Genomic DNA, 17,440 nt, shown 5'->3' on the forward strand with positions numbered 1-17,440 from the left:
CCTCGATCCTTTTTGTTGATGAGTGTGTTGATCAAACTACGAGAATCAGAATGTATCTCAAGCATGTCAATATCTAAGCCATTCAGTGGAATTTATATTTAAAAAGTGTATTGTGTTTTGAAAAACATTGTGTTCGAATTATTTATTAATATTTTTTCTTAAAAAAGAAAAGTGTGTATTTTTTATTATGCCCCAAAACGTCATGTCAATTTCTTTGGATATTGCAATTGCCTACATACCACCAATCAAAGAAATCTGTCTTATTCCCCGGTATGGCGTCTCAATTTTCAAAACTTGTTTTATTTTTTTTTTCTGTTGGCAGGTATTGAAAGACAAATCTTTGAGAGAATATTCAATTAGATTGAAAACTGAATAGGATATGATTAGGTATCCTCACACGCAATGGTGCTTTTCAACCTCTCGTTTTTTCATATTTATAGTTATAGGCCCACAACTTCATATACCAATTTTGATTGGATGAGATTCATTCTTGACATAGTCGTACCACTTCACCTTGTCAAATGGAAAATTTGAATGAAAAAAAAAAGACCAAGTTTTCTTTAAATTAGGTTTGAGGTTTTGATGTTTGATTTATTTTTTTTACATGGATGCATAAGGGAAGAGGAAAGAGTGATTCAAACTAGTAACCTCTACTTCATAAGACGTGATCCTAACTGATTGAGTTACCTCTTATCTCTTGAGGACTTAGGGTTTTGAATTTGATTTATTAAACTTACATGTATTTTGACCTCATCAATCTAATAAAGGCCCGGTTTGTTTTTGCGTAAAATATTTTTAAATAAACATTTTTCTTATTTTTAAGTGCTTGGTGCGGCGTAAAATATTGATTAACTAGACAATATTTTTAGTTCACCTTCAAAAATAACCTTGCATAGGCAATTGTGAGAGGGCCTCTTATGGAGCCTATCTGCTTAAGCAGTTCTCAGGTTTCCCAAACACCTGTTCGGGTAAGTGGGTTCCACAAAGGCCATCTGGCAATTGTTTGCCGAAATTGCAAACAATTGCACTAAATCTCAATCCCACCACCCGAAGGCATCACACACTCTCTTCTTTCGTAGATCATCTTCATCGTCTCTCTTCCTTACAGCTCTTTATATTATATAAAAATATAAAAAATATTTGTAAGTTTTTTTTTATAAATCAAGCATAACAAAATATTTTTCAAACTATTTTTAAGGTTGTAAACAAATAGCGAAAAATAACTACTTATTTTGTCCATAAAATATTTTACAATGAAACTAACAAACCTAAATTAGAGGAATTTTCTAGTCAAGTCCAATTTAAAAGAAGTAAAAAAAAAAGTTAAAGAGTAATGATTTTTCCCTCTAGAGAACATGGAGTTCAACCTTTTGATGTAAAATGTTAATGTAACCTAAGGACATAGAATTCAATTTAGCAACTCAACTTGGATAAAGCCAAGGAAAAGACTATGACCCAAATGGTCGTACCTAAAATTCAGCGAGATATTTTCAAAAGTGGACATTGTCCAAAAAAATACTAAGCCATGTATTTTTCTTCCACACTTTTTGACCTAATCTTTCATAAAAGAAAAAGATTGCTTTGAGATGGAATTTCATGTGAAAGACACTAAAAAAGAAAAGAAAAAGCTTTGAGAAGGAAGTTGCGTGAGCAATGTAACATGCCCCCGCCACTAAATAGTTAGGTGCACCGCCACTTCCTCCATGCCTTTTGCCATCAACTTGGCAGGGTTTGCTTAAATGTGCTTTTTTTTGACCAGAATTTGATTTTTTTTTTTTCTTACTCGGAGAAAAAACGCTAGTTTTATATGCATTATTACTTTAAACGAACTAATCAAATTACAAATAGAGTTTCTTAAAATTGTTTATAAAGTTCGGTCCCACCTAGTAAAAAACAAAATTAATGTGAGATTTATCACTCGTGAATATTTTTATAATCAACTCACTAAATGTTGGCAATTCATATTTCTAATGTATGGTTAATTTTTTAGGATGTCGCTGTTATGATATTTAATTATAAGGGGATATAATATGCAGTAGTTATCTAATCACATATGCTATGTGTTCTCCCATGGTCTTCTCCTATCCTACTTTTCAAAATCGTCATTGGATCTTTGGGGCATACGTGAAACTCAAATGGACTCACATATCCAGTGGTGATTTTGAAAAGTAGAATTATTAGAGAAGAACCATGGGAGGAAATGAATCATTCCTCTTATCTAATTGGAAAATGCTTTATTTCCTCCCATGGTCTTTCTCTCCTCCTCCCCTTATTAAAATTACCATTAAAGCTATCATATACGAGATCCATATAGGTCTCACACATGGTCTCACATATCCAATAGTGATTTTGAAAAGTGGGAGGATGAGAGAAGGATGAGGGGAGGATGTATAGAGTAAATATTGTAGTAGTTATCTTTGTTTAATTTCCAAGTCGTAGAGTTAGGCCCTGTTGAGTTTGGTAGGGACCTATTATTAGGAATTTTTATTCCCGTGGGAATAACAATTCCCTTAGAGCATTCCTAGCAGCCTCACCAAATTTTATTCACTAAAATAACCAAATTTTTGGTTATTTTGACAACTCACATTTTTAGAGCATTTATAGCAGCCTTATTATTTTAACAATCCACTTTTACTATTTCATGTATCATTTTTCAAAGATTTGTTTATTCTTAGGAAAAAAAAAAAAAAGAAAGAAGAGAAACTAAAAGCAAAAAAGAAGAGTGAGAAATGAATTGTTTAATCAATATGTGAGTGAACAGTACTTTTTATAGTTGTTTAATCAATGAGTTGTTTCAATTATCTTCATTTTAGCGAGAGTTTATCTCGAATGACATGGACTTCATGATTTTAGACAATTCATTTGTACAAATGACATGGACTTCAGTTTTAAGATAAGGCTAAGCCTTACTGATTAAAAGTTAGTTTGGCCATGCGATTGCCTAAGCTTAAAGTTTGATTTATTTTAAACAAAGTGTATTATTTTGACTCTTTAAAGTGTATTTTTAAAAACTTAAGATTTGAAAGAGTAAAAAATCTGTTTCAAATCATAAGCAAGGAGTGGGTGTATTTTTAAAAATGCCTAATTTTAAAGACTAAATTAAAATTTTAAAGGTTAAATCACGATTTAACCAAACACTTCAATTATTATTATTATTATTATTTTCAAATTTCACGTTTTGAAATTTTATTTTTTAATTCTCAGGTTCTAAAATCACAGATCTAAATACCATTCTCAGCTACTACCAAGGTACCATGGATAAGTCTTTGAGTTAAGATGGATAATCTACCATACGTCTCTATTAGGATAGAGTTTTTATCCAAATTGAATTGGGGAAATTTTTCAAACCTATTTTATAAAATTGACATGTGTCATCTACATGTGAGAAGCACATGCTTTTTTTTTAATTGGATTTACAAAGTTAAAAGAAATTTTACTCAAAAAACATGCACTTCTCATATGCTATTTAAAATAAATTGTTTCGAAGTAGCAAAGGGCATTACTAGGCCGGGACAGGTATTTTGTTGAATTAATATTTTTGAGGTTAATTATTAATAAATAAATAAATAAAAACAATAATTTTGAGGTTGAGAAAAACGGAAGAAATTATGTAGATTGTCCAGAAATTTAAGGGATAATTGAATATATTATTTTTATTTATGTAGATTGTTGCGGGGCAATTGCAATTTGCAATCTACAATTAAAAAAACAAAAAATATCGAGCCCATGATCAAGGCCCATCATAAATCGATTTCGCATAGCCCATTACACCTCGGATCCAATTCCAATTCCAATTCGGAGACCCATTACACCACGTTACCGCGGAAATTGAAAAGCACCCTATATATACACCCTCCAACCTTTCTTCTCTGTACTTCTATTTAATCTTCCTTTGAAATTCTTTTAAGACCCTGTTTGGATTGCGTTGCAAAAAGCGTTTTTGGAATAATTCTTTTCATGACGCAAAAGAAGTTGCAGCACCGTGTAGAAGAAGAAGAAGAAGATAACAGCGCGTATGGGTTCTATAAGCGGTTGGAGAGGCAGAGCCGAGTGATGAAGAGCAATCTGACTGACAACGTAAGAGCCATTCTGGTCGACTGGTTGACGGAAGTGCATGCCTCCCTCGGTTACGGGCCGGAAACTCTTTTTCTCGCCGTCAACGTCGTCGACCGCTTTGTCTCCCTCTCCCTGGAGGTGTTGTCCATGGCTGAGTTAAAGCTTCTGAGTATGGCGGCGCTCGTCATTGCGTGCAAGTATGGAGAGGAATGGTTCCCTGCTGCTATAGAGTTCAACAAAATCCCAGAAACTTACTTCACCAGATCTTTTCATGGCATCAGTTACAGTCAAGACGAAATCAATTCGATGGAAATCAAGATCCTGAAGAAGTTGGATTGGAAGCTGATGGTTCCCACAATCCACACTTTCTTGCTTGAATTGTTTAGCTCTTGTGGGGTCGGGGAAACCGATGGGGAGTTCAAGAATCTGGCCTTCTGTTTCGGGGAGATTGCGATGAATGATTATGATATGATTGTGAGGTACTCTGCATCTTCCATCGCCGCCTCTGCTGTTTGTGCAGCGCAGTGCTGCATGTGCAAACGACATGGCTGGAACAGAGCTCTTGAAACCGGTTACTCCAAACGACAAGTCGTCTCACGTGCCGGACGTCTTCTACGGTTGCTTAAGATGAAACCCGACAGAAAAGTTTTCAAGAAATACTCTAATTTGTAGTCGGAAGGGAGATGAAAAAATTACTATTTCTCTTTGTAATTAGTTGACCGAAGTATCATGGAAAAGTGATTTATTTATTTATTATTATTATTATTAGTTTTTATGTTCTGCTCGTTTGTTTATGGGTAGCTTTAATAGCCCCCAACATATTTTTTAGGATATAAATTTCCACCAAATCAGATCAATGAAATATTTTAAATGCGTTGAAGGATATTTCCTTCTTATTGATTTGGAGAAAATTTCTATCATATATTGTAGGACAGAAAATGTTGCTATGTGTTCTATTGTCATCAGCGACAGATAGACCGCTTCTAAGCTCGTGCTTCTCACTTATCAAGAATGAAAAAAAATTTCCACTTGTAACATTTTTTTTTATTGGCTTAAAAAAAAAAAATTGATTAAAATAGTCTTGAATTAGAATATTGACTTTGATTTTGAACTCAGGACTATACATTCTAAATCGTTGGTTGTTAAAACAAAACTTCCAAAAAAATTTGAACCAAAATCAGAATAGAAAGAAAACTTGTTTCGAAAGTCCAAACCGGCTTTATAAAAATGTTAAGAAGAAGACAATTCAAATTGCATTTTGCAAGAGACACTGAGCAAACAGAAATTAATCTCAAAATAGATATCAAAGATTGCCAACAACTAAAGGATTTCGTATAATAAACCCAACAAAATTTAATCGAATAACTTAGCAAAACCACAAAATCGGCAATAACCAATAAAGAATACCCACCCTTTATCCTATCCATGGAAAACTTTAATTTCCACTTAAGACACCTATAATCTAATAACTTAAAAGTACTTGTCAAATTCCTTGTAAACCAATCACACTTTAGAGTTAATTGGGGTTTCAATCTTTCGAAAAAAAACTACAAAATTAAGCATAATGTCTTGATCATCCGGCGGCAACAGCATCAGCCCTAAAGCTTGTTTTCAATTGATGATGCTTAGTTCTAGAGTCAGATTTCTCATGGTTTTCACTTTCCCAATGCACATTCCCGCTCGCAGAATCAGAGTTAAGACCATTCACATAAGTGTTTGATAGGGACAAAGCAGCTTGAATCTCAGCACCAACCATCCCTTCTTGCTTCCCTACCTGTGTACTTTTCAGCCTCTCCTGCAAAATTAAACTAATGTATGTAAGCTCCAGCTGGAAATGAGTGCAAATACAGCTTTGCTCAAGAGAGAATCTGAAACACACATCGTCAGCATAACAAGTTAACAACAGGCATAAATTCCCAAATTATCATTCTTAGACTGGCTTTGGGAGCTTCCCGGTCACCCAATTCAGCCCAACCCAACAGCTCTTGGAAACAAACCAATTTGAACAGATTAATTTCCAAAGAAACATTCATATCATAATTTGTAAAATTCCAAAAGCCATTAAATTTGATTATCCTCAATGTAAAATGACTAAAAAGCCACTTCACTCTTGACATGCTCGGTTAAACTCAGCTAATATGCCATTCCAGTTATACTATATTATCTCTGTCAGCAACAGAAAACCCTGACAGTGTACTATAAATCAAGGCCTTAAGTCCATATATGAAGAAAATGCTCAGTTTTGGGGAATATAACTACAGAGAATGCAAGTATCAAACAAAAATTAAACAATAAATACCGATTACCAAAACTTTAGCAAGTCAGTGCACAAAATATAAGATAAAACAAGTTTACTTTTGTTAAAAAAACAAATGCAAGTGCTGGAGAAACAAATTAACTGACTTTATAAGAAAGTACCGTTAATGCAGCATTTTCAAGCCTCAATTTGTCTGAATACGCTTTCAGATTAACTAATTCAGTTCTAAGGGCTTTATTCTCCACATCCAAGGATCCATATTTCCTCCTCAGTTCCTCCACTTCAGCCTGCTTCTTCAACCTAGATTTCCTAGCGGATTCTCTGTTAGCCTGTTTCCTTCTCTCTCGTATCAGCTGCTTTTCATTCTGAGGAAGTAAATATCCAAAATGAACAGTGAGAATGTACCAGAGCGATTCTATGCATTTTCTTTAAGTTGTCTTACTTTCCAATTCAGAAAAAAAGAAAAACTCAAAAGTCAGCTATAGAATAACGTTTCAAGCACAAACTGCCCCTCAGGGTCTTAAATTGACTGCCTCAACCTTGCTCACAAAATTTGGAAAAATCTGTCATCTTCCTATGAGTTCACAATTCAGACTAGTAACTGTGTCTAATCAAAATAGCATTTGTTTTATGCTCATCTTAAGGCACATATTGATAGACGTGTATTTTTTGAGCCCAAAGGTAAAGATACTTCCGTACCTGAACCAAACCTCTAAAAGTTGGCCCTGTCCCAGCAGAGGAACCAATAGACACAGCACCCGTTTCTATTTTCTCATTTGGGAATTCGATGGACATTCCTACAAGATTGGCAGGGGCAGGAGCACTCTCAGAAACTCCTGTAGTTCTTCCATTTGCTTTCCCTTCAATTAAGGGACTGACCCGAGTATGGACTTTCATGTTGTCATCTGTCGCCCAGATAATTAAGCAAACAAATAAAGTTAGCATTAAGTGATTCCAACCGTTTAACAATTATCTTGGATCAGCAACAAGGACCAATATTCAAGTTAACCCCAAAGGATGAAATATAATATCCCCCCTTTTTCAATCAAAATCGGTGGACAGGGGGCAAGAGAAAAAAGTTACAAATGCATTTCAAAACCTCGCCAAAGAGGCATTCATCCCTTTTAAATAAAGCTCACCTCCCCAGTAAAGGATACACATAAACTTTGAACAAAAGATATAACCATCACTTAAAAACTTTTTCGTACCAGTAGATAGCATTCTCTTAGACCCCTTTTTCCTCTGAGTATGGCCCATTATTCCTCAATTGTTTCGCATGCCTATTCCTCTGAGTTCATGCTTCGAAGTTATCTAGTAATCAACAGAAAGAATATAAAGGAGCAAGAGAGAGGTTAACAAAGAACCAGATCAAATAAAATGGAATTCTTACTCCAAATTTTCCAGCATTTTCATCTATCAAAACATTCTATTCAATAAAATGTGCTTTAATAATGTAAAACTTTTTTAAATCATCAGTTGTCCCAAAAGCTTAAGCTAATAGGAAGAGGTAAATTTAATCACTTAAATCGTTACTTTAACACTCCCCCTAATGTGTGGGCTCAACCTCCCTTTTAATAGGTGAGACCCAACACGTGAAATATTTAATTTAAATAGAGTAAATTGATGGAGTCAAGGTTCGATCCCAATACCTTTGGCTCTAATACTATTTTAAATCACTAGTTGTCTCAAAAGCTTAAGCTGATAGGAAGAGGTAAATTTAATCACTTAAATCATTACTTTAACAAACTTGATAACAGTCTCCACTATTACTGCACATGAACACACAATTGTCCGAAAACCATAAAACCACATATGCGACACGATCACATGAAAACACCCATTTTAGGCTATTGCTTGGTATTCATATGATTGAAATTTATTTGATCAAACACACGACATAATCTATAATTAATTATCATTATAAGCAAACTTGTCGATTAAGCACAACAAAGAGGCGTACTTTCAATAAATTAAGCAAAATTAAACCCCTTTCATTGCATCAATTTGTAAATCTCAATGATTCAAATATCCCCCAACATATTTCCACGCGAGATGATGAGATTTCCCTTAAAACAAGCTTCCATAGCATACATTTAGATACACTACATACTATCTACTACAACTTGATCGAAGAACACCAATTGATTAATTAATAAACTGACGAATTAAGAACATTTTCATTTGAAATTACACATATACACAGAAAATTTCCCTCTAATATCATATTGATGAATTAGAGGATAAAATATGAAATCTAAAGAGAAAAAGGGATATACATACTGATGAATTTATAAACCAAACCTACCTCGAAACTTTGAATCCCTGATAGCGCCTAATATTCAAAGAGATCTGAAAGGGACTATTTCGAAGAGGCAAGGAAAACCTAACCCTAGCTCTTCGGTTTCTCGTTGTTTTGTAATCGAACTCTCTGGAATTGGAGGGAAAGAAAAAGGATTTTGTTGGGGGAGAGAGAGAGAGAGAGAGAGAGAAAGAACTGCCACGTCAAGCGGCGCGTTGTGATTGACGGTTTAGAAAAGCAAGAGGTAGGTGGTGTCACGCTGTTATTGGCCAACGTGTTGTCGGTGTAGGACCGGGGTGCCGTAGATGTGTCAAAAAGTATTAGCATGACGTGGCGCCTTTTCGCTTTTGTTTTCTTTTTCTTTCTTTTGTTTTTTTTCTTTTTATTTTGGGTGGAGTCACTAGAGTGATGAGTCCTTTTAGAATCATTACTCAAAAAGTTATTCAATCAAACGTGTTATCTCAAAATCTCAATTATTATTTTGAAATTAAATAATTTTAAAAAACAGTATTTTACTTCGATATTTATCATAATTTAGTTAAGAAAATACTAGGTATTCTTCTAATATTTTCCTGCTATCCTCTCAATTATGATGTGGCTTTTAAAATTACCAATAAATTAAAAGTCAATAATGATAATCGTAAATTTAACGATCATTTTAAAAGTCACGTCACAGTTGGAAGAATACCAAGAGAACATTAGAAGAACACCTAGCATTTTTCTTTTAGTTTAGTGTTCAAAATAAGTATGTTTAAAAATATTGATAAGACAGAATCTGAATTATTTAATTTCAAAAAATTTTTGAGATTTGAAGAAATTTAATATACTATAAATTCTAGGAGATGTTGATCCTATAATATAGATTTTTTTTAATCTAACCATTGTTTTTAAACCAACTTCGTATTTATTATTTGAGTATTGAAAAATGATAAATGTTGAATTTTAAAAAATTTATATGGTAGAATACTCTAAAATTTTTAAAGGATTTTAATCCAACCCAACAACATTTGCCCAATGATTTTAAAAAAAAAAAAAAAAAAAAGTTCAACAAAACAAAATGAACACTCCTAAGCCATGAATAACTAGAAATAGAACCTCTTTGATCATCTAAATTCCTTAAAATGTTTCTATGGTAAATTTTCTAAATTTTAATTATTATTTATATTAAATAATTCAAATTTTACTGCTTTAATATTTATCACCTCTAAAGGTCTCAATTTGTTGTAGTTCATTGCATTTCAATCAGTTGTATTCTTAAATAACAAAGATATGAATTATTTAATTATAGAAATCAATTTAAATTTTAAAATCTAACCGTATTCGCATTAGTGTAGTTAGGGCGAGAGAGGGCAAATGACCTCTCTGACATGCTTTGTTTTATTAGAAAATAAGCTAAATTGAAGTACAATGTCAGTGAGGGGATCTACAATCATTAAGAAGATTGGCTTAGAAGCCTGTCAGGATGAGTCGACGAAAATGCTTTTCATGCCTAAGTCAATAAATGACTTGATAAAAAAACCCTTGTTTCCTGAGAGGAAGAAGTTCTAGAGTTAGTGTATGCTTCGAATGAATGGATGAAGTGCTTACCTTCCATTTTGAACCTTGTTTTTTTTATTTTTTTTATTTTTTTATGGATCGAAGGTCATTCTTTCATTAAACGACCTTGCCACAAGTCACCTTTCGACTGGATTGCGTGTAGTTGTCAAAGAGTTTGGGTCACCGACTCTGACAACAAGTGTCCTTGATAACTTTTCCTATGTCACGAGCCAAGTAACATTAAATGCCAACTGCCACTGTAATGGTGGAAAGTCAGAGTGGTGCTCCCATACCTTTTCTGCTATAGTTTGGGTCACCGACTCTAACGAGTTGTCCCGATAACCTTTCCTATGTCATGAGCCAAGTAACATCAAATGCCAACTGCTACTGTAATGGAGGACAGTGAAAGTGGTCCTCCCATACCTTTTCCGTTGTAGATTATCCAAAAACCTGCTAGCACATCGAGACTTAAACCTTTTTAGGTGGAGAGAGTGATGAGTATTTCGTAGTATGGTATGAGTATGATCATTTGTGGCTGCCCGAAATGACATTGCCAAACCAATGCGAGTCTAGGTTGGTCAGCGCCCGAAATGGGATGCCTGGCTGGAGCCCGGGAGGATAAAATCTAGATGCATCAATTTTCAATATTACATGCCACGGCAATTCTACAACATTGCATTTGTCACAGGTGGGGGAGATTCACGGTTTTCTTCTTCCAGAATAACTTTGTTTGCTTTGATGCCATTCTCCTGCCTTTCCATGGAGCTCGGTGCTCTCTTTTAGGGTTGGAGGTAGACCCTTTTCCTCTTGAAAGACGTCTATTTTCTATTATGGTTTGGTCTGTTCAAGCTTTTTAAGTCTAAGCTTTTTGGCCTAAATATTATTTTCCTACTTATTGGATTTTCTCTGTAACCAAACATGGTGTATGTAATCATTATCGAAAATTGAGTATTTATATAAAGAGTGCATGATCCCAGTGGAAACATGCGATCATATATACTCATGCATGTACCTTTTTTAGTTTTTCACCCTCAAGTTCCAATTGTCCTAATATATGAAATCCTCAGCTTGAGTGTACAATTTATTTCTAGACTTTTGACAAAAATATACAGAAAAACTCTTCAAAAAAAAAAAAAAAATCGAAAGAATGAGGGGGAAAATAGAGCTGATTACAATACATCATGCATAGGATTGCACTAGATCTTTCAAAGTCTTTTGAGGATGAGAACTACGTTCGATTCCTATATCCATTGCAGCCTCTTGAAAATTACTGATTAGCAGGTTAGGATCTGTACTCAAAATCTCTCAAAGCAAGAAATTCATGCTTCGAGACAGCCAGAAATCAACTTTTGGCAGAAAAAAAAAAAAAAAAAATCCTGTATCACTTCGCGAATTCGGTAAAAAACACACACCTGGTGTGATGGGAATAATGGTCTTCCCTTGCTATATATGTACCAATGTGGTTTCTTTAACTCATTATGGAGACAACTCAAGTCACACAGCTGCACAAATAGCCCCTGAGACATGCAGGAAAAATTATATAAACAAAGATGTCAGTATAAATAACCCTGTCCCTTTTGAGAGTAACAATATTTGGAAGTCAGAACCATAATTTAATAGAAAGTAAAAGCACCCAATCCAGAACGAAATCGAGCGAAAGCTCAACTATATTTATAATTTCTTCAATCTTCATTATGTAAATGTGCATGTGCATGTGCATTTCCACCTTCAAGTTTCAACGAAAGGTTGCAATGGAGTAAAACAAGACACCATGTATCTTATTGTAAATAGAAACTATCTAAACATTGCATCTAAAAAGCTTCCCTTCAGCAGGACACAAGAAAAAAATATCTTGTAAGACGCTATTCTGCGGCATGCAAGAACATATCAGGTATTCAAGTCTAAATAGAGACTAACTAGACATGGCATCTAAAACGCTTCCCTTCAGCAAAACTGTTGTATCACACCGGATCACCGGAACATGTGTAGCATCCAAGGGCGATGGGTGGGATTAGTGTTCAATTTTCCCCACAAACCCAAAATTTTTCCTTCATGCCAAAACTTTGGAGAAAGCCATATTCCCATGTGCTGGTATAAACTGAACAAATTCTTATTACCAGAAATGTGTATGAAAAATGAAACTTTTCTGATTTTGCAATAAAAAGGTTGAGTCCTTTAAGCAAGAACCAACAGATGAGAAACAAATCATAGCATAAAACTAAACCCCTTTCACCATGCGCACTTGGCACACATACAAATCACTTTGAGTACAATGCCACACCCTTTGTTGCTCAGTTGCTCTCAATTGTTTCTTTCTTTAGTGCAAAAATCATACTCTGTGGTAGGCTGGTAGCCCTGGTGGGTCACTCTGTGCATGCATACACAAGTTTGTGTGTGCGTGAGAGAGAGAGAGAGAGAGAGAGACCTGACGACCAGGAGCAGCAAAACTTCCCTTCATTAATGTGCTTCACATCAAGCCCAATAAACCATGATCCAGTGCTAACATCATCATGAGCATACATACGAAGACTAGATCTGGAGAACCAAAGAAAGACGTCAGTTCAATTCTGCGAAGTGTGTCTATATATATATTTTTTTGATAAGTAATATTGTATATCAAAAAAAGTGCAATGTGCCTCTAAGTATACAGATAGTATACATAGGAAAACCCGCAAAATCCCACAAAAAGAAGACCCTATACCAACCCTAAAAACCAAAGAGTCCTAAAGAATCTGATACCCCAAAACCCTCAAAAACCCTAACCTCAATAGGCAAACCTACATCACCTTGCCAATGACCCTATTCGAGCCGTGGCCTCTAGCCTCAAAATTAATGGAGCATTCCAAATTTTTGAGCTCTCTCTTCTCACGAAGTGTGTATATATTAATTAATCTTACTATAAAAGATAAAGAAAATACCTGTTTATTGAGATGAACTGAGCCAGTGTTTTTGAAATGACATATAACTCCCCAGAAGCATGTTGAAAGTATCTGCCCCATACAAGAAACAATTCTTTTGAGTAAATTGAAAAGGCAGGCATCAAAACATGGGAAATTAAGAGCGACCAGTTGCACTGCCTGAGTGAATGCATGCATATTAGGTTCTTGGGCATTACTTAGTTTTTTAAAACAAAGCATCCAGCATCTACAGGTTACTTTTTTTACACAAATTGATTTGTGGGAATCACAGTAGTACTTTGCAACAGAATGCAACAATCAATTCATTACATCATTAATAAATTATTCTCAAGGGGAGGACAAATTTTCTCCTTTTTTTTGTTCTTTTTAAATCTTTTGTGCACTTATACACCTTATAGAACAGTAAGAAAAGTTCTAGATACCAACCATTGCCTACTTCCACTCATCTTATCTCCACACAAATTTTAAGAGGGAATTGCAGGAAGGGGCTTGTTTCATAATAAAGAAGAAAAGTATTTTGAATATGCAGCCACAAAACAGATATCATAAAAGAGTTAAATATGTCTAGTTAAATCAAGTATACAATTGAGCTAGCCACTTTCTGGAAATTATAATATCAAACTTTACAGGCAAAAGGTAAAAACCAAACAATGCAATACTCACCCTTTTTTATCACCGAATTTCCACCAGTCTGGTTCATACCATATGTGGGTCCTACATTATTCAGGCAATATACGGAAGAAAAGATAAACTTAAAACCATAATAATACACCATTCTGCCATCAAATAAACATTTTAATTGAACTCACGGCTCAGAAAAAACTTCGCCTGATTTCATACACCCAATATAAAGACGAGGCTCATCCAGATGTGTAGTTAGCATTGCTCCCAGGGCATCTGTATAACAAAGGATAAGCCAAAAGGATCAGCATAGACTACTCCAACAATCTGTTTAGGCATAGAGACTTCAAGTTCTCTTAAATGAAGAAGGGCTAGCTCTTGCTTTTTTCTTATTGCTTATTACTTCTTTTTCTAACTCATCTTAATTTTTCATGCAACTATTCTCCCACAGCCTACAAGGTTTTCTCTCTTGCAAACCAGAAAAATTTTGTGCAGGTCTGACACAGTGCTAGAGGGAGACACTACTTTGTCGATTGCCAGAAAGATTAAGGACATACCAATGTTAACATACACATCATCATTGACCTTAGCATAAAACTCAGCATCCCAATTCTCTACTGCATGAATAAAAAATGATTTCGTATTTCTTGGAAGCTCCTCAGGTGGCTCCCCTTGACCTTCCTGTAGGGCAGATAGACAAAAGAAGTAACATACTAATATTGACTTCTAGTTTGAATTCCTACAAACAAACGGCTACCTACCAACTTCACCATTAACAAGTGATAATGAACTAACAACATAGCATGTGTTCAAATTTTGATCTGGGATCATGGTAGAAGAATAGGAAATACGAACAAACAAAGAGCACAGATATACACTTATAAGATAACAGGTCCCAATAACTGGTGTAGGATGTTAGCTGCAGATAAATATAAAACCAACTCTCTTAGAAAAGCTTAAAAATTTTAAAACTACTTTTCAGACCTGTTGAACTTTTAAAATTTTAGACCTCTGCATGGGAAAAACATATAAACTCTAAACCCAACTAAATATTGTTAAGATAAATTCAGCAAACACTTTAAACATACAAGAATGATGAAATCGTTGGTCTGCCTATTTTCGTCGTCAATTTGTTTGTCCAGACTGTCTCCACGATTTGCACTGCAAGATATATAAACTTGACTAAACTAAGAACCTTAGACAATTCTTTTAAAAATTGTTGAATTGTCAAAACAAAGACCTTCTTCCTATTACAAATCGCACAATGATGCCCTTTTCATCTGCCAATTTTTCTAGAGCTGCACCTGCATATATTGTACTTCCCAGTTAAGTACCATCCAGGTATAAAATTCTGAAATTAGCAGTACAAGATACTCATAGAAGTGATGGATTTTGAAAAGAGAGTCACAGAAACAGAATATATCTATATACCATTATAAAATCCTCATATATCCTAGTGAACCAGAAGAAGTCATTTATCTAAAAAGAACCAGCATAAATTTATTTTTAGGCCTCAATATGATTTGTGGCTGGCCACTTATGTATCGTGCGACTAAGGTAATCCATAACACCCTTGAAACAGGAAAAACATCGCAATAGGGGTAGTCAAATCCAAGTCAAACCAATCACAGTAAAATATCTTGTAACAGAGCCCCAACAACCTCATCAGCCAAAATAAAAAATAGGGGATTACAACAAGCCCAAAAGGCACCATCTTGACAGCCAATATAGTTTTTTGACATTTCATGGTTAGACATGCCAAAATAGCTAGGTGTATAACTGAGTATGGTCCCTTTGTGCAAAAGATTCATTCTGTGCATAGATTTGTAAGAAAATTGCTGTTCACGCTCAATCTTCAGGAACTAATTATAATTCATCTTGTAACTGTTGCTCCACCAGTCATGCAGATTTAATTCAAACATAAGAAATTAATGTTATTTCATCACCTACTTTTCCACCAACTTCATCCACCCCCCAAGTTGGTTTATCTCATCATATTCGAACCCATTTAGTTCACTAGGCTATTAGTGAAATGTTTTGAATTTACGGCATTGAATATGTTATTATTTATACTTCACTCATACTAAACGAGGGAAAGAATATACTAAAGAACAGTTACCAGTTGGCATCCATGCCTTGCGAATAGCATCTCTCTTTTTCTTTCCGCCAAATGTTGTAATAATTCCTATGACAGCCAAAATCTTTTTCTTAGATCGAGTCCCATCAATTTTTGACAACTGCTTTGGAACAAAACCCCCCTGTCTAGCTGCAGCCAGGTCCATCTCAAGGTTTGACAGCTTCTTCTGCTGTTCCCTAGAAAGTAAAAAGAATGGTACCATAAGCTTGAGATCATAGTTTGTCGAATTTGCTGGATAGCTAGAATCAAATTACCTGCAGCCTATACGTTTTAGTGTATCGTCAACAGATATGGCAGATTGACCCTGAAAATGCATGACAATTTGGTTCCTTAATATTTCTCATGGATACAACAACCAAACAAAACCTTGCAAATAGAGGAAACACAGTGCAGCATTATGAGAAACAACATTTTGGGCCAAGAATTAGTGACTTGGCAAACCAAAACAACCCTTTATACTCCTACCTACGGTCCATCAACTAAATATTGCATCATCAAAAACAACACCAGGCAATGCTGGCTGTGCATAAGGCCGCATGGGATCCGATCATTTGGTACTGTCAATTACTCGACTATTGCATCCTATTAGAACCGAATTACTCCATTGTGCTTTTTACAAATCATTTTTTCTCTATTTATTTTTTGAAAACATTAAACCCGTTTGAATGATGTGAAGAATAGATTACCAGAACACAATGGTGTATTAAATAATGCCCATAAACTCACCAATTAAGCAATTGAGAAACCATTCCTACCAAACAAATTTTACTTTCTTTAACCATAAATTCATCTATAATACATAACAATTAACAAAACTAAATTGGACACAAAGAATGAAAATAAAATTAATTACCTGCCCATTTCGTTTATCAAGCTCTTGAATCAAATACGCTCTGGTCTGCGCATCCTGCCATAGCCTATTCAAAAACACGTTCTCATCAAACACTCGTTGAACAAAAATTTCCCACAACAAAAATTAGAATAAGCAAAATTTACACAAAAAGAAAAAGAACCAAACCGGCCAGCGACGTAAACCGTGGCCATGGTGGCAAACATAGCGAGCAAGAGAACCGAAACCCGAGACTCGAAACTCGAAACGGACGACCGCTTCGGCGGTGCTCGGGGATGCATTTAGAGTATTTTCGTCAAGAGAGAATCCGAGAGAGAGAGAGTGACTGAGGGATCATCGACTTTGATTGTGATTGGATTGTTTTTGACCGTTCGATCTGGAGGGATTGGGAGCTCGATGAGATGACTGTTGAGTTTGAATCTGAAAGCAAAGAATTGACATGCAATTTTTGAAGAAGAATGCTGTGGATTGTTTTTTTTTAGTTCCCACCTCTTCTTTTTGGTCGTCATATGCATTGCTCGTAAATGATTCGTGGAGACGTCCTAACAGTTTTTAGTCTAGGGATGTGCAAACGGCTAATCAAGTAACCGTAAATCCCTAACCGTATAACCATTTTGGCGACTAATTTTAGGTGTGTTACTTGTATTCTATTAAAAATGATGTGGCTATTAAAATTATCATTGAGTTTGTAATTGATTATTATTGAATTTTGATCTAATGATATTTTAATAGCCACATCGTTCTTAGTAGGACATAAGTAAAATAT

General features: G+C 34.9%; 3 protein-coding genes across 4 annotated transcripts; 1 reads left to right on the forward strand and 2 right to left on the reverse strand.

The window, feature by feature from the left end:
* Nucleotides 1–3,957: 3,957 nt before the first annotated feature.
* Nucleotides 3,958–4,728, forward strand: LOC132174307 (G2/mitotic-specific cyclin-1-like). The gene has a single exon (XM_059585983.1). It carries the CDS (start codon nt 3,958–3,960, stop codon nt 4,726–4,728), a length of 771 nt encoding a protein of 256 aa, XP_059441966.1.
* Nucleotides 4,729–5,370: 642 nt separating this feature from the next.
* On the reverse strand, nt 5,371–8,794 carry LOC132175830 (G-box-binding factor 3-like). The gene is made up of 5 exons (XM_059587892.1): nt 8,619–8,794; nt 7,522–7,624; nt 7,013–7,218; nt 6,475–6,678; nt 5,371–5,851 (listed from the first exon to the last, which is right to left on the reverse strand). The coding sequence occupies exons 2-5, from the start codon at nt 7,568–7,570 to the stop codon at nt 5,630–5,632; spliced, it is 681 nt and encodes a 226-aa protein (XP_059443875.1). The 5' UTR covers nt 7,571–7,624; nt 8,619–8,794; the 3' UTR covers nt 5,371–5,629.
* A 2,302-nt stretch (nt 8,795–11,096) lies between these two features.
* On the reverse strand, nt 11,097–17,168 carry LOC132175443 (hydroxyproline O-galactosyltransferase HPGT1-like). 2 transcript variants are annotated; one of them, XR_009439427.1, is made up of 13 exons: nt 16,843–17,168; nt 16,678–16,741; nt 16,079–16,128; nt 15,807–16,000; nt 14,928–14,991; nt 14,776–14,848; nt 14,245–14,368; nt 13,876–13,963; nt 13,730–13,780; nt 13,067–13,138; nt 12,574–12,683; nt 11,561–11,665; nt 11,097–11,472 (listed from the first exon to the last, which is right to left on the reverse strand). XR_009439427.1 is itself a non-coding variant. In XM_059587394.1 (12 exons), the coding sequence occupies exons 1-12, from the start codon at nt 16,953–16,955 to the stop codon at nt 11,643–11,645; spliced, it is 1,026 nt and encodes a 341-aa protein (XP_059443377.1). In that variant the 5' UTR covers nt 16,956–17,168; the 3' UTR covers nt 11,097–11,642. The 2 variants fall into 2 exon arrangements, 1 of the variants encoding a protein (XP_059443377.1); XM_059587394.1 differs by having other exon boundaries at nt 11,097–11,665.
* Nucleotides 17,169–17,440: the final 272 nt, after the last annotated feature.

The sequence above is a fragment of the Corylus avellana genome, chromosome ca3, assembly GCF_901000735.1.
Source record: "Corylus avellana chromosome ca3, CavTom2PMs-1.0".
Taxonomy (NCBI): domain Eukaryota; kingdom Viridiplantae; phylum Streptophyta; class Magnoliopsida; order Fagales; family Betulaceae; genus Corylus; species Corylus avellana.